Genomic DNA, 27,837 nt, shown 5'->3' with positions numbered 1-27,837 from the left:
ATTTCTCATTTAGATTCTAGGAATCTCAGTGGAGTGCTATTTACTGCAAGTGTCCCAAGTGCATTTTTTTGTGCTCTGGCATAAAAGCTCTTTGGTATAATTGACGCTGGCTAAACTGCACAGTGCTGACATGCCAGTTCTTCATTATTCTGCCCACAAGACTCTTGAGAGCCCTCTTGGAAATTTAACTGTGTCTCCCCATTAATAGCCCCAGGAACACCAGATTCTCTGCCAATCCCTGTGTCTAATATAGGAAGGACTCAAATTAAGGCTTCCCATATTAAGATTTCTTTAAATGAAGCGCTCACAGACCACTAAGCCATTCCCTGCCACGAATGCTTTGAAATCTCAAGGGGGAACAACCTGTCATAAGCTCTTGCCAACAGCTTAATTCTTCCAGGAGAAGCCAGCTAGAAAAAGAAAAGCTCACAAACTTGAAAAGTGATCAGCCTGCTTTAAACTTGTTTCATTAGGATGACCAGCAATCTTGGAGCATTTCTATGGTCATGAAAATCCACAAGGCACCTCTGTAGTTCAAAGAATATGCTGTACCCCTAAATGTGAATCATTTCAGGGGGTTTTGTCTTCTGTTTCTTGCATTGGCTCTAAATTTCACAGCTGGGTACTTGAGCATGGCTAAATGCTATTCATGCCTGGTCAGGATAGGACACCACAGACTATGTTCTTACCTGTCTCAATAACCAGATGGGCACTAGGAATTATACTTAGTGTTACTAATCTCCATTCTGCATAGTATTAACACATGATGGCTTTTGTACAGAACCCCAGTGCATGCAGTAAGGTGCTCTCAATATGACTTTCTGATCTGACTTTGGGCTTTTCCTACTGCCTTCCTTTCAGCCTTGATACTCTTGTAAGCTCACATCACAGTTTTGAACCAGGCCAGACTGGTTTCAATGCAGCTTAGCTCAATATATACTTCAGCTCCACATGTTCCCATATTCAACAGTAGCATCAAACACCTAAAAAGCCTGTGTCAGAAAAACTCTTGTCAACAACCATATCCATGTATATCTTACAGGCTCAGGACAGTTTTGAGGTCACACAGCCAATAATATTTCATGTTTACCCAGAAATAAATCCAACTGAGCTCAATGGTGCTTAAAAAAGGTAAAGGACCCCTGACCATTAAGCCCAGTCGTGGCCGACTTTGGGGTTGCAGCTCTCATCTCGCTTTACTGGCCGAGGGAGCCAGCGTACAGCTTCCAGGTCATGTGGCCAGCATGACTAAGCCGCTTCTGGCGAACCAGAGCAGCGCACGGAAACACCGTTTACCTTCCCGCTGGAGCGGTACCTATTTATCTACTTGCACTTTGACGTGCTTTCGAACTGCTAGGTTGGCAGCAGGGACCCAGCAATGGGAGCTCACCCCGTCACAGGGATTCGAACCGCCAACCTTCTGATCGGCAAGTCCTAGTCTCTGTGGTTTAACCCACAGCGCCACCCGCGTCCCCCAATGGAGCTTACTTCCTAGTTAATGCATGCATAGGAGTGACTTCAATATACACCTAAGGCTGCAATTTCAGGATTGTTTCAGAGAAACATCTGTCTATTCTCAAAAGCTTTCCTCTTACCAATCCTTTCCCTGAAATGGACTATTCTTTTGCTATCAGCCAGTTTTCCCAATCGATACTTCCCTCCTAAGAATGTCTCGCTATAAAACCTGATGCCAACTAACACCTCACCATATGCAGCAACTGAAATAAAGCATTTCCACACTCCCCTTGTTCTCTGCACGCCCGAGGTCTTTCCACTGATACAGTTGCTTTTCCCTCAGTGGAAATCTTATTACACATCATCCTGCAGGAAGCCTCTTTGTTATGCTAAGATTGCAATCCTAAATTCATCTATTAAGAGTAGGGCTGCAATCCTATGCACATTCACTCCAAATAAACATGTATAAAGTTTGTGGTGCAAGTTCCACTGAACTAAGGAGGACTTGTTTCTGAGTAAGCATGCAATAGACTTGACTAAGCACACGTTGCCATCTCATGAGTTCTGAGTGGTTCAAGCAGTGATGTTCTTGTAATCTCAGGCATTTACTATCCCACACCAAAATCCTTTAAGCACAGATCTAAAAAGAGGGAAGTTAAAGGTGCAGAGTTTGGCACTTTCTGTGTTGAGTTGGAACTGCCAAACTCCTTGGCTTGCACCCAAATCTGAAATTATTTTTGCATTGTGCAGTCTAGACATGCTCTCCTCAACTGTCCTCCAGGGGCACTATGCACACTTGGTGGCCCTGCTCACAACTTTTGGGCCTAGGCAAACACTCAGCTGGTTTGGTTTTTATGACAGAGGCCAGGCTCCTATCCCAAAAAGCATCTCATTTTACCATTTGGTCTGATGCCACTTCTGATTCCCTCACACACAGGAAGCTTGATGTAGCAATATTATTATCATCCTCATTGTCATCTAATTTATGTACCACTTAAATGTCAAATATAAAATCAATACATAATTAAAATACACAATAAGTATTCCATTGTAGCATTTGAAAAAGCAAAACAAAAGCCCCTATTGAAACAATAAAATCACAAGTTCACTTCTAGGGAATGCTTGCCTAAACAGGTGTGTCTAAACAGCAGGCTTGTGGTGGTTACAGTGTCCAACTGACTGAGGCAGGTTGTAACAACATTTTAACTAGAAAGAGCTCTGCTTGATGGAAGTGGAATGGTGGACCTTTTTCACTGCCATCATCGCTATGTGATACTTGCAGATATGCATTCTAACCACTGTTCAGCCTGCTACAGCTGTTATCTGGCCTCTTTTGTGGCTCGTAGCTATGAAGAGAACTGAGGAGCAGAATGAGCTCTGCAGTGTCAGACCAGACACACTGAAGCGACTGTGTCAACAGGCCTCCTCACCCTAATGTTCTACAATTAGGAAACAGCCTCAACAAAATCACCAAAATTGGCTACTCGAAAATCTTCCAGAGCACTCAGGAATCAATCAGATTTCATAGGTCTCAAAGCGCATGCTGTCCAAATTGGCCCCTCCCCACAACAAAGGGATCAATATGCAAACCACCAGCCACTCACCCTGAAGTGAAGCCTAAAGCTAATGTGTGTCCTACCCTGTGTATTGGTCCATTGACAATTTGGGACAGGCCCATGAAGGCCCAAACTGGACCAGACAAAGCAACCTTGGCATGAATGTCGATGTCATGCAGAACCACTGTCCTGGGGTCCCCCAACACTGGACTTGAGACTACCTTAGACAGCCATTGGGCAACAGGGTGGGCACTTAACCAACAGCATCCCTAATCTCTTCCACTGACTCAACTACAGGTACAGATTTCCAAGACCTATTCCAAGACTATGGGGTATTCTGGCAAGCTGCATAGATGTCTTACGGACCTGTGACTCCCCCAATCTGGCCTTCTAACTTTTATAGCCTTAGTGCATCCAGGTTCACTAAACAGCTTGTCAAAGTTTTTGCTAATGGCTTCTGCATGGTGCTTTGTAGGCAAATCTGTAGGAACTAAGCACACAGCTAAGTGATTTGCATGGAATGTGTGCACCTAACCCCTGTATTGCACCCCTTGTGTTTTATTCTTCAACCCCTAAGCTTCCAACTCAGCTGTCCATTCAGCTGTCTTCCCTTCTCACTTGACCTCATCTGTTCTCACATCCTTTGCCTCAATTCCCCATTCTGCCCTTGTTTGCTGCTGCCTATAAATGTGGGTGGTCACTGACTATCCTCTGCCTGTTCTTTTGCTACAGGTATTTAACTTTAGGAGCTGTTCACAAACTGTTGTTGAACTTCTAAGTATACTTGCCAGGAAACAAGTCTCAGTGAAATCAGTAGGGTTTGGTTCCAAGTAAATGTGATTAAGATCAGGCTCTAAGTTTGACAATAAATGGTTAAAAATGTGTTGGAGGACCCAGTAAAGTTTCTTATGTACAGTATTCTAGCACATGCTCTGTTGTGTGCCCATTTGTAAACAGCTGCAAGTTCCTTCGTGGGCTATATAACCTGCAGAGTCTCCCATCCATCTAGGAATCTCCTTCTGTGCCTCATTCATTTTCACACTTTTTTTGTTCCCTGTCACTTCCTACTTCACCCTACACTTCTCTCTCCCGGAGTGATGCAGCTTACCTCAGAATGGAAAAATCCTTACAAAGCACAGCCACTGTCTGGTTAATTTCATTGTCCGCTTTCTTGCACGGCCTTGACTCTGTCATTATTGATGCAAACAAGTCTGCCGGCTGTTTGGGGCTCCCCAGTGTCATCAGCAGACTCCTCCATTTGCTCAGCCCGGAGTATGCCTAAGGGAATACACAGATGTAAGGACAAGCAGGGTACACAACCAACATCACTCCAGCCCACCCAGCCCCTACTTACTGAAGACATGGGGGAACTTTGTTCCAATCCCGTCAGCTGAAGATTCATCAGAAAGCCTAAACAATGTATTTTATTTTGCTCAGCCTCTGTTCTGTAAAATGGAATTAATGAACAGCCCAACTCATAGGTTGTTTCCAGACTAAAAGCAGAAATGGTGATAGAGGCATCTGGCTCTCTAAAAGTGGTGCTGGTTCTTTGCCATGCTCCACACACCAACGTCAGGTGTCAAGTCATTCATAGCCCACTATAGGAGACACTATATAATTCACAAAGGTTGATATTCTACTCAGTAGAACCAGCAGAGTTATAAGACCACTAGCTGAAATTTTCAACATTGTACCACATTGTAACAATGCTCAAAGATATACTAATATATGTTCTACTTTCTTGGACCTTTTCATAGGACAATGAAGAAGAAAGTTGATAATGTGGGCATCTAAATTTTAGATGTGTGCAATGGGGCAGTTCACTGTTTGTCTGAGCAGAATGGGAAGTTCACATGTCCAGGACCACTGCAGACTTAAGCTTCCTACAGACACCCCTGTGCATGCACACACACTTTTGAGGCTTCCTGCAACTGCAGCATATTAAAAACAAACTTTAAATCAAGCAGAGAAAATGATAGGTGTCAGACATCGGGTTTTCTTATGTGAAACTTTTATATGTTAGTAAAAAAGAGAAAAGTAAAGGACCCCAGTGTGACTAAACCACTCCTGGTGCAACAGAACACCTGGAAACGCTGTTTACCTTCCTGCCACAGTGGTACATATTTATCTATTTGCACTGGTGTGCTTTCAAACTGCTAGGCTGGCAGAAGCTGGGACACAGTAACTAGAGCTTATCCTGCCTCACAGATTCAAACTGCTGACAGTGGTTTAGACCACAGCGTCACCCGCTCCCTTGGGTACCATGGTACTTAGCTAAGTCATTGAGATAGTTTATGGCAAAGTTTCAGGGTAGCACTTTAAATGTCATACAGTATTAAGTTATCCAGAGTTTCTACTGCAGCCTAGTTCTGAACACATATGTAAGACTCTTCCTTCAACCTTTCTGAATATACAGAATGCTTTCAACATTTCATAACCACTCTGATTTTGCACAGAAGCAAGGTTAAAGGTGCTAAGGGTACATATATAATCTTACGTACCCTAAGTAGTGATGGGACGCAGGTAGCGCTGTGGCTTAAACCACAGAGCCTAGGGCTTGCCAATCAGAAGGTCGGCTGTTCAAAACCCCGCGACGGGGTGAGCTCCCGTTGCTTGGTCCCTGCTCCTGCCAATCTAGCAGTTTGAAAGCATGTCAAAGTGCAAGTAGATAAATAGGTACCACTCCGGTGGGAAGGTAAACGGCGTTTCCGTGCACTGCTCTGGTTTGCCAGAAGAGGCTTAGTCATGCTGCCACATGACCCCGTTAGCTGTACGCCAGCTCCCTCGGCCAATAAAGCGAGATGAGCGCCGCAACCCCAGAGTCATCCGAGACCGGACCTAATGGTCAGGGGTCCCTTTACCTTCACCCTAAGTAGTACAAATCCACTCTCCAACACGCTTCTGCTCCACTTGCAATCCTGGGTCAACTCCAATGTGCCTCTGGCCCATTAATGAACTCATTTCCCCCTCCATATTACATTAAATTGGTTTCTGCCTCTTCCCTACCTCACCTTCCATTTGCTAATTCCTCTTAGTCTAGGGGTGCCCAAACTTTTTTCAAAGAGGGCAGATTTGATGAAATGAACATGTGCAAGGGCTGACCAAAGTTATTGAACTTTTTTTAGGGTTTTACCCCAGGACATATACTGCCACGGGGGGCAGATAAAATTGACCGGCAGGCCGAATTAGGTCCCCAAAATGGACTTTGGACATGCCTGTCTTAGTCCTTCCCTTTGTGTGTGAACCAGGAGAGGACTGGTGTCTATCCCAGTTCACTGCATCAAAGGCTTCCTTTCAAAGTATTATGCATACCTGCAAGGTGAAAAGCAATTGCTCTCTTTACACCCTTTCCTCTCCCAGTAGTCTCTTTCACTCTGGAGATTTAGATTAAGCCCTCCCCGCTAAACATAAGGGCAATCAGTTGCTCCTTTAATTTTTTTCGAGGGTGAGGTGGGCAGAGTGCTCTCTTGTACTGACAGGGCGCGTATTTTCTTGGCCTGCTGCTCTGACTTTCAGCCTCGAGTATCAAACAATATTTGCGAAGGCAAAAATAAAACTTCATTATCACGTAAATCATAGACGGGACCTTCCTCCCAAGATAAATCGCTGGGACTAGTCTATTATCTTTTCCATGTACCTATTCGCTTAGAATCCATAAAATAAAACGTCTGGAGAAATGCTGCGAGAATCTTCCACGGTGAGCTTTCTGGGCTCACCATACGCATTCCCGTAACTCCAGCCGCCATTAAACAACCCGACTAACTCTTCTGGTCTGGTTTTTAGAGGGCTTTTTATACTGGCGGCCGCTGTCGAAGTTCCGGTGACAAAGCGGGATACAAATCTTAAAATAAATGAATACAGCTCGTTGACTGCAATGGCCGCGGAAATTCAGCGCCCCACAAATCAGTTCCCTGCCTCCCTCTCCCGTATCTACCACCTTTTCTGCAGGCCGCAATCACGTCCTTATCTAGCCTGATCCAACTTCTCTTTTGTACGTGAGGGAGAAAAAGTAAATGCACCCCCTCCCCCGGTGAAGAAGCTCTTTTCTTCGGATCGCATTCTAAAAAGTTGCAAAAATGCGCTGCGGCCCCTTTCCGCCATGTTTCGATTGCTTCTTCCCATTCTCGCCTCAGGGCCACCCTAATCTGTGCCCAGCTTGCCGTCGTCCACACCCCTCAACCCCTTCAGCCTCCCCACCACCACGCCACGTAAAAGTCCACGGACAGCTTTGTTGTTTGTTTTGGAACCAACATCGCCTGCAACTCTGGAAACTCGACCCTCCTCCTTCTCCTCTCGCCCCCGCCCCGCCCAGGCTCTCACACCATAACATGTGGGGCTGAGCTGTTAAAAAAAACCAAAAAACAACCTACGTGGGGGCTCCCGGCACCGCGGGGCTCAGCCAACCCAAACAGAAAAGGGAGTGAGTCACAAGCGAGCAACACCCCCCACCCCAATCGGGTTCACCACCGTCCGTTTTCAGTTCAGCTCAATGATGCCTCACTCTCTGGCCGAGAGGTGTACAAATCAGGTAAATGCTCTTAGGGCTGTTTTCAATCCACACCCCATAAAGTCGATCCCTATTCCCTAAGGTTGATCTACTGTGTCCCCCCTTCCTCACTTGACTGGTGAGGAGATACTCTACATTGCTATCTTCTGGAAATCAGGCTTTTGGAGAATAGAAGGAATTAAAAAAATTGAAATATATTAGCAAACCTGTTGGATTCCTAGGTGAAGAGTTGTTTTCTTTCTCTGATTTATTCATCCAGGCAACACAGGAGTTTTGAACTCCTTTGCGTTTAAAGGATCCTGTCATGAAGAGCACTGCAACCCTTTGCACTCATAGCCAGGAGTAAGGCCCATAGCAGGACTTGCTTCTTCTGGGTAAACGTGTATAGGATTGCTATGCAAAGGTACAGTCCTGTATTCTCCAGTCCTGGGAGAAAGACCCACTGGAACTTGATAGAACTTGTTTCTGTGTATAGGATTGCCTTATGAGGCTGCAATCCTAAACACACAAGGGAGTATGCCTCATGGAACACAAAGGGGCTTACTTCTGAGTAAACATGCAGAGGTCTGCGGCATAAAAGACTCTTGTGTTTGCTGCATCAGTGATGTGAATGCAGAACCAACACTGGCTACTAGAAAATGCATCTTTATTTAAAGATTGTTCTCATCTGCCTTCTAGACTGCATTTACAACATTCAAACGTGCACATAAATAGGGTGAGGGAGACTCAGGGGTGCAGAACAGTCCAGTGCATGCTTGCTCAGAATTAAGTCTTCCCTGAAGCAAAGCAGGGTCAGGCCTGGTTAGTACAGTACTTGGATAGGAGAAGTTGGTCCACCCAATGAGCTTATACCTAGGTTGCATCCTTAGTGCCTTGTAATGAGTGTTTATTCAGTGGCAAAAAATCATGGATAAGCACAACCACATATGGTTAGGATAACTCATGCACCAAAAAGCAAAGAACACTCAAAATCCAGTCATGCTTGCTGTCAAGTACCGTTGCCTTATTTTTCTGCTGTGATAGGGAATCATAAGAGACCCATAAACCCTTAAGTGGGCATCACATTTAAGGCTGCAATCTTATGGGTATTTGCATTGAACTCTCTCTGTGGGACTTACCTCTCAGTCAACTTCCACAGTGCTGGTCTATAAGGTTCACAAAGGTTGATACGTTTTCTTGAACAACTTGTTGATTTTTTCTGTTCAGGCATTTTCACCCTCTTTGGATTGTTGGACTGTTTGCTTATTTTCTCATTGAGTTTTGTGCTTAAAAAAACTGACATTCTGGAACAGGGCACTCAAAAGGCAGGGTTGCTTTTATAGACATGGCATGTATTGCCAAAGTTTATGGAAAAGACAGGGCCAGAAAATAAGAACCAGGGATCTTCCCGCCACACATTCCTTATGTCAAAGGCCCTTTTGTTCAGTGTTCCTTAGTGCCCATATTACTTAGTGGCATATTACTGTCCAGTCTGTGGTGTGTTTTTTTAAGAGCAGATTTTCCTCATTACTTTTTGATGGGAATTAATGTATGTACAGTCTCTGATAAGTGGAAGTTGTTTTCTGATATTTCTTCTTCACTCTGGTCAGTTGAGGCAGGAATCACCATGCATTAACTCTACCAGTCATAGAATTGGAGAGGGCCTTTCAGCCAGGGCCAGTCCTACCATTAGGACCTCAAGCAGCAGTTCGTCCTCTGAAGCCCCCAAACTATTTCCCTCTGTTGGAAGACAGAGATGTGTATGCTACCCAGGTTGGCCCTCCCCTGCTAAACTAGCCTGCTGCCTCAGATGTAGTAGAGGACACTATCCCATCATCACTCACCAGTACTGAGGTTAAACTACCAGTCCAGTCAGCTTCTATACAGAAATGAAACACTATCTTGTCCTTCACCTCAGGCAGCAAAATTCTCAGGGAAGCCAGAGATCAAGATGCCTTCCAGCTTCTTGCTTGACAACCTCCAATGAGGAGGAGTCTTTTCCCACTCCTATATAATCACTACCATTGTTAAACTGTGTCACCATCAAGAGGTGTCTCCTACCTCAAGCCTATTAGATCTAGTCCTTCCTTCTGGAGCAGACAGAAGGAAGCCCTTCTGCTGACATCCCTTCAGGTATTTGAAGAGTGCTTCATTTACCCCCTTGGCCGTCTTTTCTCCAGGCTGAACATAACCAGATCCTTCCACCTTTCTTAATAAAATGTGCTTTGTCCAATTTGCCTACATTTCCATTAAAATGAAAGTGGGGGCAGTGTTCCAGATTACTAGACAAGAGCCCAATAAGGTTTAAGAACATAAGAAGAGCTCTGGAATGTCTGAAAGATTGATGTAGCCCAGCATTCAATTCCTAGCAGCAGCTGGACAGATGCTTTGTGAGGCCTACTAGCAGGGCTTGAGTAGCTGCCCTCAGCCATTATTTGGCCTTCAGAAATTGCATAAGGCAGAATGAAGCAGGTGACAGGTGCTGGTCAGCAGTGCTAGCCATGGCTTGGCTGTTTTCCCTTGAGTGTTCTGCTTAGTCAGAGGAAAAGGCAATGTGTGCCACAGGGCCTGCCCTGTGCCCCCACAAAACTGCCTGCTGTCCTCGGGCACGGTGGAGGATGCTTTCCAGTTGTCAGGTGAGGTGGCTGCGTCAGGCAGCTGGGTTTGAATGTCACAAAGGGGCTGAAAACGTTGGGTTTTATTCAACCGTAGTGCTATGTAAATTTTTGTGCAAGTGGAAATCCGCTTGACCAACAAGCCCTCTAAATTCATTCTGAGGCTTCTTCCAACCCTCAGGAGCAGATTTGGGGATGTGAATGGCGGGGGGGGGGGGGGAGTCCTATTTCACAAGTGGAAGTTGTTCCTTCCACACACGGATCTAGTTGAATGCTGCTCTTAATTTTTACTCTCAGGAAAGGGTACTTGTGGGATTCTCCACCTCAGGTGCCAAAATAACTTGGCCAGCTTATCATTAATGTGACTAGGACTTGGCGAGAGGAGTGGATGCTGTTTGCCATTCTGCCTCAGGCAGCACAATGTCTTGGGCCAGCTCTGTATTACAGTAAGTTTCACCTGCTAGTCCAGTATGTAGAATTTGTGGGTGTCTGTGTGGGTGTCCAGCTTGTCTTCTGCTTCAAGCAGAAAAATATATAGGGCCAGCTCTGACTTTGGGAACTGCTTCAGATGAGAGAATGCTGTGAAGTACACTATTGAGGGCCCTCAGAGAGCCAAAATGGCTGTGTGTGTGCGTGCGTATGTACATTTAAAGATATATAGAAATAAAATGGGTGTAGGGTTTCCTCACAAATCTCTAAATGCATGTTTGACTGCAAAAATTGATGTGAATAGGTTTCCTGTGCAATTATACGTGAAATTTGAGCGTGTATGTGTGTGCACATGCAAAGGAAGCCTGAGGCCTGCAGGCTGAGCTTAAAGCCTGTCTTTGGAACTGAACGCTGGAATTCTCTCACCAGCTCTGGATTATCAAATCAGATTGATGGACAATTGTTGGCAGAACCATGGCAGGATCTCCCAGTTCTGGGAAGTGACGGGATTTCCTCCACCGCCCCCATTTTCTCCCATTACATACACACGCATGCACACCACTACATGCCGAGAAAGATGCCAGTTGGATGAAAATGTGTTGGAACCAGACATGACCTTTCCCTGTGTTGGGAACAGGCACTTTCGTAATGGGCCTCTGACGTCAGGAACCTCCGTGGTTTCTTGCGAGGCCAGAAAGGTCACTGTATTGTTCTGGCCTGGCTCCCTCTCTTCCCTCACAAGGAATTCCCTCCAACGATCAGCCTCTTCCCCTGAGTCGCTCACTGCAGCCTCCTGCGTATATATATATTCCTTTGGCCAGCTCTCCCTCTAATGTCACCACATTTAAACCTCACTGTTTAGTTCTTCAGTAGCTGCCTGACTTTGGAAACTGTCTGGGCAAAACTCAGTGGCAGAGGATAGGATAATTTTGCCACAAGCTCCCCATCTCCTATGCTGCTTCCTCCGTGGGACCCCATCCTAGAACCTGCCCCCCTCACTTTAGATTGGAGATTTGGTGGGGCTAGGGGCAGTGCTATCTGCCCCTCCCTGCATCAAGGTCTGTTTAGTCTGCGGCTCTATAATAACCCCCCTTCCTCAGCACCACTGTAAACATCTGTCAGGGTCAATCTATCCCAGGGCCTTGCCAGGCATAGCTTCCTTTGCCCCCTCCCCCTCTCCTCTTCCTTCCCCCTCATCCTGCACCGCGCACTGACAATAAATCCCAGGATCCATTTGCTCAGGAGCTGGTGAGAGGAAAGTGGGGTACACACTTCTTTCTGTTCCTTTTCAGGTTATGGGATAAGACCTCAGTGTACCCTCCTAACAATGGAAGAATGAACATAAGTACACCCTTGTTATGTGAGCCAGTGAGTCATGGTGTGGTAGTGAGCAATCAAAGCTATTGAGTGAATGAGGCCTGCCCCCCTCTTGAAGGTTTTTTGAAATGCTGGCTGTAGAATATTTTGGCATAGACGGTACCTTTCCGTTCTGCCTAATGGCAAGTTCTGTGTAACTCAAAAGCTTGCAAATTCCTATACTGGCAGGAGAAGGTATCACCTTACCTACTTTGTAACTACAAAATATGCAATTTCCTGCAACTTACAAAGCAGATGTTTACATTTAGATACCACAAATCACTGGCACATTCTTCACAATCTCTCTCGCCAGCTTTCTCTCCCAAATACTAATTTTAAAGAATGGATACACATTAGTAAACTCATTTTAGATGCTATCAAAACCAGCAGGCAGTATCAGCAGTCAGACAGGGGCTATTGGAGGTTCATGTGATCTTTTTTATAACATAAGAGTTAGCCCTGCAGCCTGTTTGTGGTGGAACAGCATAGTAGAGAAAAGGAATTTGAGCATATGCAGAGTGCATTTCCTTCACTCAACAGTAACTAAAATGCAACATGTAAGTTAATACACCACATACACTGGTTTTATGAGGAAGGGTTTCAAGAAGAAAACAGGACTTTCAAAAAGGCCTGGGCTCCCACATTTTACATTTTAGAAATAAAGCACTGGCATTTCCAAGACCAGACTGCAAATGGTCATATTATTATCTTAAGCATACTGTAAGCATATGCCTGCTTACAGTAACTAAAATCAGAAAGAAATGTGAGGCTTCAGGCCATGTCGGAAAGATATTGGCACATCTCTAGAGATAGCCATTTTGGTATAGCTAAAACACTGGAATGTGAGCTGAGCCCATTCTGGGGACATTGTTGAGGGTGGTCTGTAGCTTGAGAATTTGGGGGGGGGGGAGTTTAAATAGAGTTATTTGCATCTGTAATCCCAGGGACAGGTTTGCAGGAATCATGGGGCACAAAGGGAGCTATTTACAGGGAGCTGAGGATTAGACTAGCAGGATGAGGGTGGATTCACAGAATGGAGTCAGAACTATTTTTATGGGAAGCCCTGAACTGGAATAGAGAAGTTGGTCAGCAAGTTAGGGTCAATGCTCATCTGCAAGGGGAGAGAGGGTGTGCGTGGGCAAGGGCTGTGCGCAGTGCTGGAGGAGGGAGACGGCCCATTTTTCCTCGCTAGAACATTAATAGTCAATGACTTCAACCGGCCAAATATCCTTGTGGTGTCCAGTGAGCCAGCAGCTTGCAGACCATATAAAGGATTGTTTCCCAACTTGCTACAGAGTAAGGGAAAGCTGTTGTGGACTGAGCTTGGAGTCGCCCAGCGGGGTCAGGTCACAGTGCCTGCTGTGCTGGGGAACGAAGCCCAGTACAGTACAGGCCTGGCAGACACAACTGAGGGAGGCGCAGCCGCCCAAATAGCGGGATGCCAGGAACCGATAAGACAGTGAATTTGTCTCCCAGAGGTTCTGAACACAGAGCAGAGCTAAATGGCCAGTCCTTTTACTTTGCTGAGTTCCAAACGAAGCCATCCCCAATACACTTCAGGGATTCTGTCATGCAGGGGAGACCTGCAGATTCCCCCCCCCCCCGGTCTTATCAAAACACATCAGGAACAGTGATCTAGTCTCTCTTGTGGTGACTGGGTTGCTTATTCTTTTGGGGATCCAGAGTTAATGGCTGTACGATAAGACCTCCTCAGCTTTTGCTGTCATTATTATACATCATTTTTATTGTGCTTTTGCACTGAATGATTTACCACCATTATTTTTCACTCAGTTTGAATGCATTGGAGAAGACCTGTTGCTGAGGAGGAGTGGGGTTTACATGGAAAGCAAGATCATATAACAGAAGTTGTACAAAAGTTACTGTTTGACACATGTCCTTCTAGAACACTAAATAAGGCAGAATGTCGGTCTCCTAAAGCTCTGAAGGCGGTGAAGTGTTATAGTGCACATGTATGACCTTGAAATTTGCTCTCCTAGAACACATCATGGCTCACATATCTCCACCTACTGACATGAGCACTGAATTCACTCCTCTTCTGCTTCTCCATCTCTTTCTCTCTCTTGCCATCACTTCTTCCATCTGAGTTCCCCTGTGCTGTTATGTTTCATAAGAAACAGAAACCTTTCAGGCCTAGCTACCTTCTGGATCTTTCTACCTGGCACCATGGCCCCGTGGTCTTTCTTTACAGCAGGAGTGGGCAAGCTGAGAGTCACATGTGGTGGTGACTAGACAGACACTCAAGGACCGCTTGTCAGTGGGCATGGCCCCTTGGCGCATTCTCTCTTTCTCACATACATACACAAACAAACGTAGTAACACCCTGTCTCATACTTCTTCATCCTCATCTGATTTTTCTACTTGCTGTGCTTTAACACAAGGGACCATGCTGCACCCAGGTAATAAGAAACACAAAAAGGTGTATATTTGTAATTGGGCTATAATCCTATGCACACACCTATCTGGAAGTAAGCCCCATCAATGGCACTTGCATCTTAATAGACATGCATAGGATGAGACTGCTTCAGCCTCACACTCTATGCCTAAGATTTGCCTACCCTTCAGTCTTTCCTGGAAAGTCACAAAGGCTTGTACACGTTTATTACCCTTCCCCCCTTTTTTCTTTCTTATAAACTTCTTTCCTTTATATTCACTCTTCCCCCACCACCGCCACCATTTGCTGCCCTTCATACCACGTCTTGGTTTGATAGTTAATCATGTGAGTGTCTTTTCTGCTACCTCTTCCACAATTTTGCACACAGTCTTACATGAGCTCATGTTAAGGGACCATAATTTTTCACCTACCCAGTGGCCAGCTTATTTGCCAATATTGCACTGTGTTTATTTAATTACTTCTCTTTTGGGGATTATTACCCAACTCTTCATTAACATTTCCATAGCAACTTTACAAATTTCAAAGCCCAGTTAAATAAATTTAAAACATACAAATCAAAACATTAAACAAACGAAAATCACTAGGAGCAGTATAAAAATAGAAAACCCAGCCAATATAAATCACATCAAACTATATTAAAACCTGAGAAAAAATTTAAAAGTTGCCAAAATGACTTCGTGCAAGGATACTTGGGGAGATCATTCCAGTCATGGCACCACCACTAAGAAGGCCCTTCCCTTCAAAGCACCCTCCCTCAGATAGTGGGTATTAAAACCAGGGATAGGGGGCAGTTAAACGACTCCCCCAAAATCCCAAGTCCCCACCACAGCCCCGAACTAAGGCCAGGACAATGAGCCAGACTAATCTCCTTCGCCATTTACATAAGCACCATCCATGCACAACAGCAAAGCGGCTCAGAAAAGCAGTCTATAAAATTGTAGCAATAAATTGTACAATATATTGTACTGTTTCCTCTGACTATCCAATATAGAAAATTGTAGGAACTTCAAATAATCACCAAAATTCAACGGTTTGACCGATTTCCTTGGTTCCAACGGCTAATGACTCCTCTGGAAGAGGGGAATCCAGGGCTCACCCTGCCTCCATAATTCCTTAAACATATGGTAACTTATTCCTTGCCTCTCCGCAAGGTGTGAACTTAGCCTTACAATAGGAGGCAAGAGGCAATCAAGGGCAGAATCCCATTGGGATGGTGGATTGAATCCTGATACTTTCAAAGGAGAAGTGCAGGAAACCTTTGCAGCTAGGGGGATGTGTAAATACTTTTATTGTTCTTTGCGGAAGAGGGTAGTTAAAAGTTGTTGGGAACTGGAATGATTGACAGGGGTGGGTGACCGTTTCATGTTTCTGCATGCCAACCACTCCTCTTTCATGACATTTTGATGATCATGTGAGTGACGTATTATGGGAAAGCTGGGAAAGTTTCAGAAGTCTGTGCAGCCCCATGCTCTGGGTTCTTTCTCTTTTTGCGTCTGAACCTTGGTTGCAACAAATAAAGATCAGGTCCACTGACCACTGATTTGCTTCTGTAACTTGGCTGGAGACTCCTTCTCTGCTGACCAGAGGGACCCGTGGGGAGTGGCACCCCAACGAGCTGGGTTGTGGAGTAAGTCCTGTTCCCCAGGATTTTTTCCTTAACAGTGGGGGAACCCAGAGAAGGACCTCTGTTGAAAATCTTAGCATATAGATACTATGAAGAGCTTTAAAGGTTAAAAAAAACCCACTTTGAATTGAGCCTAGAAACTGACCAGAAGCCAGTGGTGTGTATTGTTTAGGGGGCATAATATAATGATCTGATTGGAAAAGCACAGTTGTTAAGTCTACATTTCTAGTGAATTTACTTCCTTTGTGTGTCATATATACGGCAGCCTATCTTAAAATAACATGACATCTCTCTATGACTTTATCCATTCAAGAAACTTAGTTACTTCAGGAAAGAGCACTCCTGAAATGCTACAAGTGCTGATTGCATGTATTGGTCTGCAGGTATCCCTTTTTTCCCTTACTGCTTTATACCTCTGCTGCAGATATTAGATGTTCCAAATTCTTCTTCTACAGCAGTTTGTCATGGGGCAAAAGATATGAGCAGGTAGATTTGTCCTCCAGGCATAATATCTCAAAGGGTTCCTCCAAGCTGGTGTTCAGTTATGGGTGTATTCTGCAACATGTTCTTGACACAGCAACAGTGCATTTTGTGGTGGATTTATTTTGCTTTATTCTTTCTGGGATGCATCCCCAATGCTAACACATTATTGCTGTCTGGAGGGCCTGTAGCGCTATGAAAGGGCCCCCGCCAAAAATTTATTTCGGTATAAAAATTTAGGAGAGGCCCTGAAATGTTTGGAGGGGAAACATTTCCGAGGCACAAGTGTGGTGGGTAGTAGGCATTTTTTTGTCCTGTGTGGTATCACAGAACATTGTTAGTTTCTTTTAAGTCTAGCACAGGCGAAAAAGATATGCTTGAGTTCAAAAAGCAGCCGAGGACTTTTCTGGCACTAGGCTGGTCACCATCAGTGCAGCTGTTGCTGGCTTTAAAGGGTTTGGGATTCCTTTGATGATAATGTGTATTTTTTCCACTTACTTCAAAACCTGTATTCCTTACCTGTATTCAAAACCTGGTAAGTCAACCCTTCCGTGTTCGGGAGCCCTTCTGCTGAATGAGGCCCTCAACTTCTCCCCTAAAGTCCTCCTTTCACTGCTGTCCTTTGCAGCCACAACTCAAGATGTGGATCTGGAGAAAGTATTGCTCTGTATGTTTGCACGCACCACCTTGGGGCACTAGAGATTGAAATCATCTCCCCTGTTTTAGTGTACTTTCGCATGTAATGCCATAAAAGCCTTCCTGTCTGGGATGCGTCACTTTTGAATACTGCTAATAGAAGAGAGGGTGTTTTTAATTGAACGTATGTTCTAGTCAGCTTTGATACAACCTCTTTGCAATGTCGGAGCACTGTTGTTCCGCGAAGGTCTGGACTGTTTTATGATTCACATTTCCCACTTCTAGTTTATGGCCGCAGCTTCTATATGGTAGTGGAACCCTCCCTGGAGAACGCCCTCCCTTCAGATGTCAAGGACATAAAGAACTACATAACTTTTAGAAGACATCTGAAGGCAGCCCAGTATCAGGAAGTTTTTATGTTTGATATTTTACTATGTTTTATATATGCTGTAAGCTGTCCAGAGTGGGGTATAAATATTATTATTGCTGTTGTTGTTGTTTCTACTTGTCAGCTGCAATGCAAATTTGCTCCCTAGCTGGCCTACTTAGGATTGCAGCCTTTGTTTTGCCAGTGTCGTTGAGGTGAGGTCAGGCACTCTACTGCTTCCCAAATGTTAAGGGGGAGACACCAACAAAATATGGTCATTGCTCACAGCTCCAATATTGGTTCCAACTTCTTGTGCTATATTGTAAGTTCTGGCAGCCGGGGGGCCTCCTAAAAGATTCGCACACCCCCTTTGCAACCTACCATGACTTAAAACAATGCTTGTGTGAAGGGAGACATACAAAGCAGGCCCATCTTGGCCAGGGATTTCATTTGCTTATTTCAATGATGCCTGTTTTTATTGATGGCTTGGCATCTTCAACCCCTTTCAGTTATGTTGGTTTGATCTGCAGGTCAGGAGGTGTATAGCATGGGGAACAGTAGTTTTGTGTGTGTGTGTGCGTGTGTGTGTGTTTATGTATATGTGTGCATGTGTGTGTTTTATGTATATGTGTGCATGTGTTTGTGTGTGTGTATCTCACAGTATATATTGCAGTTTTGTGGTGGAGGAAAAGAGGTGGGTGGGATTGTAATAGATCTCACATACTAGGGCTGCATGGGCCCCTACGTGTGTTTGTGTGTGTGTGTGTGTGTGTGTGTGTGTGTGTGAGAGAGAGAGAGAGAGAGAGAGAGAGAGAGAGAGAGACACGGGTGTGGGGGAGAAGGAGCGGTCCAGGACTGCAGTGGGAACCATGGCTCACTGCTCCTTGGATCCTGCCCCCAGGGTCCCCCTCGCCTCTCCAGGCTGGGCTCTTAAAGGGAAATCGTGGCGCCTGCACATGCCAAGTGACCCAGGTGAAGGAACATGTGACACCTGCTTTAATGGGCTGCCGGCTTCCTCCGCTGAACCAGGGCCAGCTCCACTCCGGCCCCCGGCCAAGCCGGCAGGGAGGGGTCACCAGAAGGCTCACCGCAGGGGGAGGCCGAGGAGCGGAGACACGGGAGAGCCACAGCGGTGGTGGAAGGATGGAGAAGAAGAGGCGGTGGGGAGGGAGTGGGAATGGGGCGAGGAGGAGGAAGGAGGAAGCCCCCAGCCGCCCCGATCCGTTTCCCCCTCGCTCTCCCAGTGCACTCCTGCCAGCTGGACACGCTCTTTCCATTAAGAGCTGGCAAGGCTACGCAGGGAGAAACCCCCCTCCCCTCCTCTTCTCTTCTTCGCCTCCTTCCACTCCCGTCGCTGTTGATCCAGTACATGCAACCTCCCCCCTCCGCACCCCCATCCCGCCCACCCATTCTACTGTTAATTATTGTAAGGGGTTTGTGACATCAGAGCTTTCTTGGCCAATCGACCCTCAAAGTGCCGTAGTGTAATTTGCATGTTGCCCTCCTACTGGCCGCGTAGCAGAAGCGGGCAAGATCGGTGGGCAAAGTCTCACCCCTTTGGGTAAAGAAGCAAGGAGCGTAAAATCCAATAGGGTAACCAGCAGACTTTTTTTTTTTTTTTTTTTTTTTTTGCATGCTGCCCGGTCCTTCCCTAATAGCCACACATACCAAATAACTTTCAGCATCCTTTTTAGCGGTCGGAGTTGCCTAACAAGACTGTTCTTCTCGTGCAGCCCTTGGAAGGTGGAGTACATCCTTTTGAGATTTACTCCCAGGTAAACGTGCATGTAAATTGCAGCCTCAGCAAGTCAGTCTACTAAGCTGCGCGCTGCATTGTTTTGGGATCCCTCTTTAATAGTTCAACCAGGACCAATAACCCCAGAAAGATGGCACTGCATTATGCTTGCTGACATGGAACTGATCCGAGTCAGCTGCTTTCTATAAAAAACTACTGTGTTAACATAGTTAGGGATCATCGTGTAAAGAAACTGTACCCCTGTGCTTATCTGTGTCATTCAGATTGGCTTGGGATACAGTTACCACTTTTTTTTAAAAAACAACAACAACAAACAAACCCAACCCCACCAGCCCCGTATCTTTAGCAGCAACCTGAAACATAAATTTAACAGATGACATGGAGTGATGGTTTTCTGTGAGCTAAGATGATGATAAAAGACTTAAAAGCAGAGCCAGCAAAAAAAATAAAAATAAAAGGTGGCAACCCTGCCTGGGGCTAAAGAGCTATTTCTGTGGAAGCACATATAACATATACAGTACCAGAAATTTCTTTGGGTACAAAAAATTGGGTACATTTCATTGTCTGTTTGATCATATGTTAAGATGAAGTTGTGAGGCTCTTTAGGAAATGACCTGCCTTCTGCTTCTTTCTAAAGTGCAATATCCTGCAAGGTGTTTACATAATTATTCATTTCTATTCATTTCTAAGATTTCTTTCACCATCAGGTTACAAAAATAAAATATAAAATTAGACTGTGTACGCACCATACTTTAAAGGCACACCAATGCAAATAATTGTAGTTTACCCTTCATGAAGCTACAATTCCCAGTATTTTCAACAAACTACAGTTTCCAGGATTATTGGGGTTTGGGGGGGATGTTCTTTAAATGTATGCAGCCTTACAAAAACAGATAAAATCTTTACAGTGATAAAACTTGTAAAAACCATTTCAAATAGAACATAATGATACAAACTCAGCATTCAGGTAAATATGTGTGTTATTCAAGAGCACTGGAAGGGGCCACCCATGGGGTTTTCTGTACCCTTCCTTTTAAAACCATCATATATTTTTATCCTGCTTAGACTGAGAGTGGTCTGCTGAGCATGCAACAAAGCACAGTGCCATTGAGGACCCTGGTAAATTTGTGCCACGGGCCTGTGCCTGTAAGTCTTTTAAGTGCCTAGAAACGCCCCTTGTTCTTCTCCCTTCAGCTTGCTTGCCCTGATTCCTGCTGTCAATCACTCCATCAATTATCCCGCTAGCAACAGTTGCATAGAGACCCCTCCCTTCTGCGGTTTCTAATACAGTACTCTTAAGATAGTCAAAAGATGGTGGAAGGGTTAATAACATCCAGGTCTAATTAGGGTAAAGTGCAATTTCAGGATGCACCAAGGGCTCCAGGGACAAAGAAAATATACAATATTTTCGTATGAAAATATAAAAGCCGAAGAAAAGTCACCCAACTAAGAGGTGCTGTGGAAAAGAAAACGCCCCCATTTTCCAGCAGCTGCTTACTCAGTCTTGACGCATATGCCACGTTCCAATCTTTGCAGGATGGGCCAGTAAGACCCATTTCCCAATAATCACTGAACACGTTCCAGTGAGCTCTTCCCCAGGCATCTGGGAGCCCCATAAAAAAACATTGAGTTAGCAATGAGGATCATCCATCAAGCCCACGCAGTGGTATCAAGCCTAGCCCCTGGGGAACTAGGGGGCCCAGATCCAAGTTTCCTCTGACTCAGTTGTTTTAGAGTTGCCACCTCTTCTGGAGGTGGAGAAGAAGGCCAGCCCGTTGCTCATATGTCAATTAATTTGCAATTACGCAATTTTACAGGATGCTGGACTGGATGCGCCATTGGTCTGCTGCTGCAGGCTCTTCGTATATTCTTTAAGCTGAGCAAGAGTGGTGATGCTATGAGAATTGATCCTACGCCCATAACACTCTAATGATGCATGTAGAATTGCTTTCTGTTGATAGCTCTGTACCTGTGTGTTCCTGCCTACTTATTCCGTGAGACTGGGAGGGTGGGGAGCAAAGCTAGATGGTGAAAAACAAGCCAAATGGGAATTACAGTTGTTTGTAAACTTGGAGCCCTCTGAGCAATTGGAGAAAGGAGCCTTGGACCATGTTTCAGACCCAATGACTATTTAATCTGCCATTGGCAAAAACCTTGTTCGTATAGCACTGAGCAGAACTGTGTGTATGTTTATATGCCTGTGATTGCTGCCCTATATATCACATGCCTCTCACTTCCAGCTACTACTATGGTTCCTTCTATAGCTCAGTGGCAATGGGGCCTGAATTTTGGAGAAGCAAGAGAGATTGAGTTTGATCACGGCTGCTACCCTGATGGATTCCAGATGTTCATGATTTCACTAACATATACATAGAAGTCACTTCCCATACCAATACAGTTCAGGCACATCTTAAGAGCACCACAGCTAGTTGTTAAACAGGGATACCTTTTCCCCAGTTGCTCCCGAAGGTACTTCCTGGTGATTTGTTCGTGGAGCATTCTTTCAGATTTGCTTGCAGGGAGATTAGCATTGGGCTTTTTAAATGAGGATTCAGATTTGTTTATGGGGAGCTCTGGCGAACCTACATCAAAGCAAGTGTTTCATTTTCTTGTCATTTTCCTGATCACAAAAAGTCAGGTCTTTGTGGGAAGCGGGTTTGTTGTATAATAGTATAATAGAGCAAGCTGAATTTGCCGGCATGCGATTGCTTGCATCTCATCTGAAAAGAGCAACAGTCTGGAAGTGCTCTGAATTGTGGATGAGATACTAAAGTTCTTACCTGTTTACGTGTGGGTGGGTGGGTGTGTGGGTGGGTGGGTGTGTTTGTAGCCACATACACAAGCACCTATATGTATTTGTTGATGCTTCCAGACCCCTATCAGTTTACAAACTGGAATAAACTTTACACCCAACCTAATAGCTGCAATTATTGCCTCAACTTTCTAAGATTCTGTGTGACATTACTGAATCTTTACTGTAGTCTATCTTGTTTTACCCTGACCGAGTCAGCCTCTCAGTTCATTGACTGACTGAATCTATTGAGGGTGGGGAGAATATTATTTTAGAATAGGAAATGCATACCCTCCAACATTTCTCTGATGAAAATAGGGCCGTCCCTTTCCATAATGATCATTAAACTATTTATACTCCACACATCTTACTGGGTTGCCGCAGGCACTCTTTGCAGCCTCCAACATATATAAAAACATAATAAAATATTAAACATTAAAAAACTTCCCTATACAGGATTGCTTTCAGGCGGCTCGGAGGCCAGAAAACTCCATACCCTCCAACATTTCTCCAATGAAAAAAAGACATCCTAAGGAAAAGTGGGACATTCTGGGATGAAATCAGAAACCAGGACAGCTTCTCTAAATCAGGGATGTCCCTGGAAAATAGGGACACTTGGAGGGTCTGGGAAATGCCTTAAGGTTTCAGGACATCATAACAGCATTTATGCACAGTGACAGGCATATTCAAGAGTGGGTTTAGTGTTAGGATAAGTCATTGTCAAGGGATGTAATTAACAATAAAGGGCGCATTAAACAAAGTAAAAAAAGCACATCAACACTTCTTTGCATCTGTGCTCTGGACAGTAGTGTAACTAGGATGTTGGGAGAGGTATTCCAACACCAGAAACATGATCTAGGAGGGCAGAAGATTGGGTGCTGCCAATGGCATGTAGCTTATAATAGTTTCACTCATTCAAAAGATCATCTTCACATTTATTTAGTTATCAGCAAATCAAAATTACCTACATGTAATTAATCAAATCATTATAAATGGTGGATAATATAGGTGCCACTGATTATAACTTTTCTCATTTAATTCTAATTCTAAATTTCAGGCTCTAATTTAAATAGAGAGTGATAGCAACACACAATACTGTATATGGTTTCCACCAGTCATGGTTATGGTTAGTTACGACACTGACTCTTTGCTATAGTGAAGTGAGCTGTCAGTCATGGTTATGGTTATTTACGACACTGGCTCTGTGCTATAGTGAAGTGAGCTGTCGATTCACGCGTTCAGCTGATTTCTTAGTGAACTTCAGGTTTGCACAGCACAAATCCTGTTGGCCCACTATTCCCCCCTTCTCCATTTGTGCCCTTCTGAAGTAATTCCTATGGCTTGTGGCCCTTTCCATTTTCTGTATGGAGTCATCTAAGAGCCACACAGATATGTGCCATTCGCATGGAAAGATAATGTGACTGTCTGTTTTTAAAAACTAAGGGGGCACATAGCTTGTTAAGTACAGAGCCCTTTTCTGCTTGCTGCTTACCTCCCTGCTCTCTGTGCCTTCCAGGTGCATACCTCCTCAGCCAAGCTCCAATACTGGAATTATGTTCAACTTGGGGAAAAACATAAAATTTAACCAATGGGCAACACAATGATTTGGCTGTCCTTACCCAAGTTCACCTTTTGCCTCTAAATATTTTGTTTTCTTCATTTATTATTACATTTATACGTCACTTTTTCTCCAAGGAGCGCAAGATGGTGTGTAAGCTTCTCTCCCTTCCTATTTTATCCTCAGAACAAACCTATCAGATAGTTTAGGCTGAGAGACAGTGACTGGCCAAGGTCACCCAGTGAGCGTCATTGATAAATGAGAGTTTGAATTCTGGACTCCTAAGTCCTAGTCCAATACTTATAAGCACTACACCATGCTGGCTGGTATATAGATTTCAACATCCCTCTTTTTCTGTGTCACTGGAGCAGATTTATATTTACATAACTGAATCTGCTGCCAGCACCATAAAGTGAGGGTGGAGGTGTGAGAGGGAAAGCCAACACTCTGCCCTCTCTATTGCTTCTCTTCCCCACTCCCCAGTTCCTGCCTGCTGTCACTGCCGAAGGAAGAGGAATGCGGGGGGAATTCACCGCCCTGGCAGCGTGATCCTGGTGGGGTGCCATCACAGCTGCCCCCCTGCTGGTGCTGGGCGCCACACCCACTCAGGCACCACGCCACGCCCCAGGATGCACGCCATGCCCCTGGGACATGTGCCAGCCCCGCCCCCGCCTGCTCTCTGCCCCCCCCCCCAGTGCCGGAGCATGAAGCTCAGGCGACTCTTCCAGAAATATTTATTTATTATTTATTTATTGAATTTGTATACCACCCTATATCCATAGGTCTCAGGGTGGTCCACAACACAAAGTTACAGTATACAAAGCACAAAATACACAAATTAAAAACAATAGAAACACAATAAAAATAATCAAACAATTAACAATACAGTACTAATGTATGCACACTAATGAACAATACGCACTAATAAACAAGACAGATTTCTGGGAGTGAAAGCTTTTTGATTTGTTGCTGCTGACCTTCCCGATGACGAGGAGGAGAGGGGAAAGGGAAAAAATGGAAGAAAGAAAAATAGGATATTGGGAAATGAGAAAGGAGATAGTTTCCTGCATAGTGGGCTGGGGGGGGGGGGGAGAAGGTAGCTGAACTATGGAGGTTCTTTAATGTTGGCAGTGTCTCGAGAGAAAAGGAGGTGCACTGAAGTGACTTCTTAGGTGCACAAGCCTGGGGAGTATGTATGGAGATCCTGAGCTGCCCAGACAAGACCGCCCCCCCCCCCATCTAATTGAAGTGATCCAAAGGAAAGCAGAGCAATGTGTTTGGTTGCAGGAGTTTCTGGAAAGAGGTGTACTCAGCACCTGATTCCTATAGTGCGTAAAGAGTGAAAGACCAGGAGAACTGCAAGAAGGGGATACAGAGAGATCTGTGGACAGATTCCATATTAACTGTGGAAAAACTTTTTGTTAGAATTTTAATTCAGTGCCTTCTGTTTAACCCGTTCTCTGTTCATTCCTCTGTGACTCTCAGCGTCCCATCTCACTCCACAGGCCTTTCTGAACACTTCTCCCTGTTAAGACTACATGTTTTCCTTCTCTCTGTTCCGTAAAACTGACTTTCTTCTCTCTAAGCTTAGAATATGCTCTGGAGGCACAGAGAGGACCCCCCCCCCCAAAAGGCCAACAGAGAAAGGGTTGTAAATGATCATGATTGATCACTATTTGATTGTTTTGATGTTGTTAGCAACCTTGGCTATTTCTATGGAAAGGTGGGATAAAAATTTTTCTAATAACTGTCACCATAATTAATGTGCTGAATTAAAATTGTAACAAAGGAAGGCTATAGGATATTCCCATGTAGGCTGTCCCTAATCTCCCAGGGGAAGAACAGGGGCTACTGCAAATGTGATCAATCAAAGTACCGGTAATTAACTAACTGACAATAGATACAGCTAGAATATTTCCCTGTACATGGCAATGAAACACACTTCAAAGGGAAACTGCATGCTGACTTCTTGGTAGGAAAACCAACTACTGCCAGTGTTCCCCCCCCCCCGGGGTAGGGTATTCAAGGGTGCACAAGGGTGAATGTAACAACTTCATAGTGAGTTTTCTAGGGGGGGGAAAGCACTGATTACTACTATTATTCCTACTAAAATGTTTCTTCTTCTTCTTCTTCTTCTTCTTCTTCTTCTTCTTTTTCTCCTCCTCCTCCTCCTCCACCTCCTATTCCTCCTCCTAGGCTCCATGTGCTTTAAATTCATAAAATCTCAGTACAAAAACATGGCCCAAATACAGCACAACTTTCACATAGAATCATCTAATTGTCGGGTTGGAAGGGACCTCAAGGGTCACATAGTCCAACCCCCTGCAATGCAGGAATCTTTTGCCCAACATGAGGCTCGAATCCACGACCCTGAGATTGAGAATTTAGTGCTCACCCAACTGAGCTATGTTTCTGAGAAAGCTGCAAGGGGCAATTACGTAACAGAAATGTTAACAGCAGCAGAAGCAAAGGACCTATGTGGATGTAGCTTTTAATTAAGGTGGTAGCAGGTACAATTAAATGCTGATTTGAGATACTAAATTTACTGGGGTTTTGTGGGGGCTTCCCCAGAAAGTCCCACTGATAGCCCCACAGATTGCACAGCAGCAGCTCTGCAAGCTCCAGCAAGCATCAACCGCTTGCCGGCTTGTGAGTCCAGGTTGCTAAGCAAAGCACACCTTTGGCGCCTTGCTACAGGCTCATACAACGGCATGCTGCAGCAGTGGCTTTTCACAGAGCGCCTGCGTGTTTCAGGAAACAGTTTTCCCTCTGCAACACAAGCTCACAAAAGGGATGTGATGCTTTGCGAAAAGCCACTCTCCCCGTTCCTTTGTCAGCAGCGTAAAGATGCCAGAAAAAATCCAGCGCACATCCATCGTTGCAAAACACGCCGAACATGAGTTACGATTCCTGTCTCCTGCATCTGTCCTTTGCTGATGTAGAACAAGACAGGAAATCTGCGGTTGAGGTTCACGCTGATGTTGTCTTACATCTGGCACACAGTTCTATGGTATTCTGAACTAAGACCCTACTACTCTTTATCACTAATCATTCCCACCTCCACCATCAAGATACATTCCGAAACCCAAGAAGACGCAAAGGGAAAGGGAAGGAGAAAGACAAGGAGTTGATTTAACTCATTCTAGGGGTTGGGTATACAAAACTATTCATGCATTAATTCCATCTCATTCCAAGTGCTTTGTATTAACCTGTCTTTTTACTACAACGCTCCATATAGGCTGACTCGTTTTGCTTTGCGTTTCCTCTTTTTAAAAAAGTTGGTTTTGGAATCTGCTTATCTAGAGCAAAGTTGGGCTAGCTAATGAATACAGGTAGCAGTGTAGCATACCACATACGTTTGCCAAATGTATGACAGCATCAGGAGGGAGCCTGACCTCTCTACTTCCTGGCTTGTTATAGCTTGGGAAAGAAAAAGAAAAAAAAAGTTTAGTATGCTTAGGACTCATATTAAAAGTTGCTGTGCTCTCAAATCTATATTAGATCTTGGACAGCAAAAGATAAGAGGGATCGTGAAATTAAATACTGGTGGCTGACTAGGGGTAAATGTTCGCAAGCGAATTGCATTTGTTTTGCAAAAAAGAAGATAGTTTTATCAGTAGTATGCCTAATTCAAGAGGATCGTTTTGTAATAACAGAAAGAAAGAGAAGAAAGAAACCTACTAGATTGGCAAAAATGTATAAATCAAAATCGAGGAAGCTGGAAATGTAAAGAGAAAGAAGGCACCTTTTATCATATGTGGTGGTCTTGTTATAAGGTAAAAGCATACTGGGAAATGATATATAATGAATTGAAAAAGATGTTTAAGCTAACATTTGTAAAAAACAAGCAAACCAGAAGCTTTTCTTTTGGGAATTATAGGTGCAGATTTACCTAGACAGTATAGAAATTTATTTATGTATGCAACCACAGCTACAAGAATGTTATTTGCCCAAAAATGGAAAGATGAAGGAATTCAGATGAAAGAATAAAGGCTACAAAAACTTATGGACTATGCAGAAATGGCAAAACTTATTGGAAGAATAAGAAATCAGGATAACAAACTTTTTATAAAGGAATGGAAATGGTATATTGAATATTTACAAACAAGTTGCAAACAGATAAAAGCACTGGCAGGGCTATTGTAATAACCTGCAGTTTTTAAAATACAGATATATGAAAAAAGATAAATAAAATAATGATGATTAAAAAAAATAATATAACTTAGAATATGTAGGGAATGATGATAAAAAATTTAATGAACTGCAGAAAGAAGAGGAAAGAAGACAAGATTTGAAATGTCTGAATTATTGTTAA

General features: G+C 44.3%; 1 protein-coding gene and 1 long non-coding RNA gene across 6 annotated transcripts in view; one reads left to right on the top strand and one right to left on the bottom strand.

Moving 5' to 3' along the window:
* Positions 1-7,350, bottom strand: part of LOC310839725 — a 34,720-nt gene extending 27,370 nt beyond the window's left edge. For both annotated transcript variants that reach the window (XR_014561607.1, XR_014561608.1), the window contains exons 1-2: positions 6,649-7,350; positions 4,120-4,289 (exon numbers count right to left, since the gene is read on the bottom strand). This is a non-coding gene — a long non-coding RNA (uncharacterized lncRNA). The remainder of the gene's footprint in view (positions 1-4,119; positions 4,290-6,648) is intronic.
* Positions 1-27,837, top strand: part of CLCF1 (cardiotrophin like cytokine factor 1) — a 51,155-nt gene that overhangs the window by 7,263 nt on the left and 16,055 nt on the right. Inside the window, exon 1 of one of the 4 annotated variants that reach the window (XM_083728468.1) lies at positions 7,388-7,539. The exons of the other annotated variants lie outside the window; for them this stretch is intronic. Coding sequence (XP_083584594.1) covers positions 7,501-7,539 — 39 coding nt within the window. The 5' untranslated portion in view covers positions 7,388-7,500. Of the gene's footprint in view, positions 1-7,387; positions 7,540-27,837 lie in introns of those variants that run through there. 4 annotated transcript variants of the gene reach the window in all.

Source organism: Podarcis gaigeae (assembly GCF_964106915.1).
Source record: "Podarcis gaigeae genome assembly, chromosome: 1".
In the NCBI taxonomy this organism is placed as follows: Eukaryota; Metazoa; Chordata; class Lepidosauria; order Squamata; family Lacertidae; genus Podarcis; species Podarcis gaigeae.
Note: the sequence above shows the minus strand (reverse complement) of the source record. Positions and strands in the feature narration are given on the sequence as shown.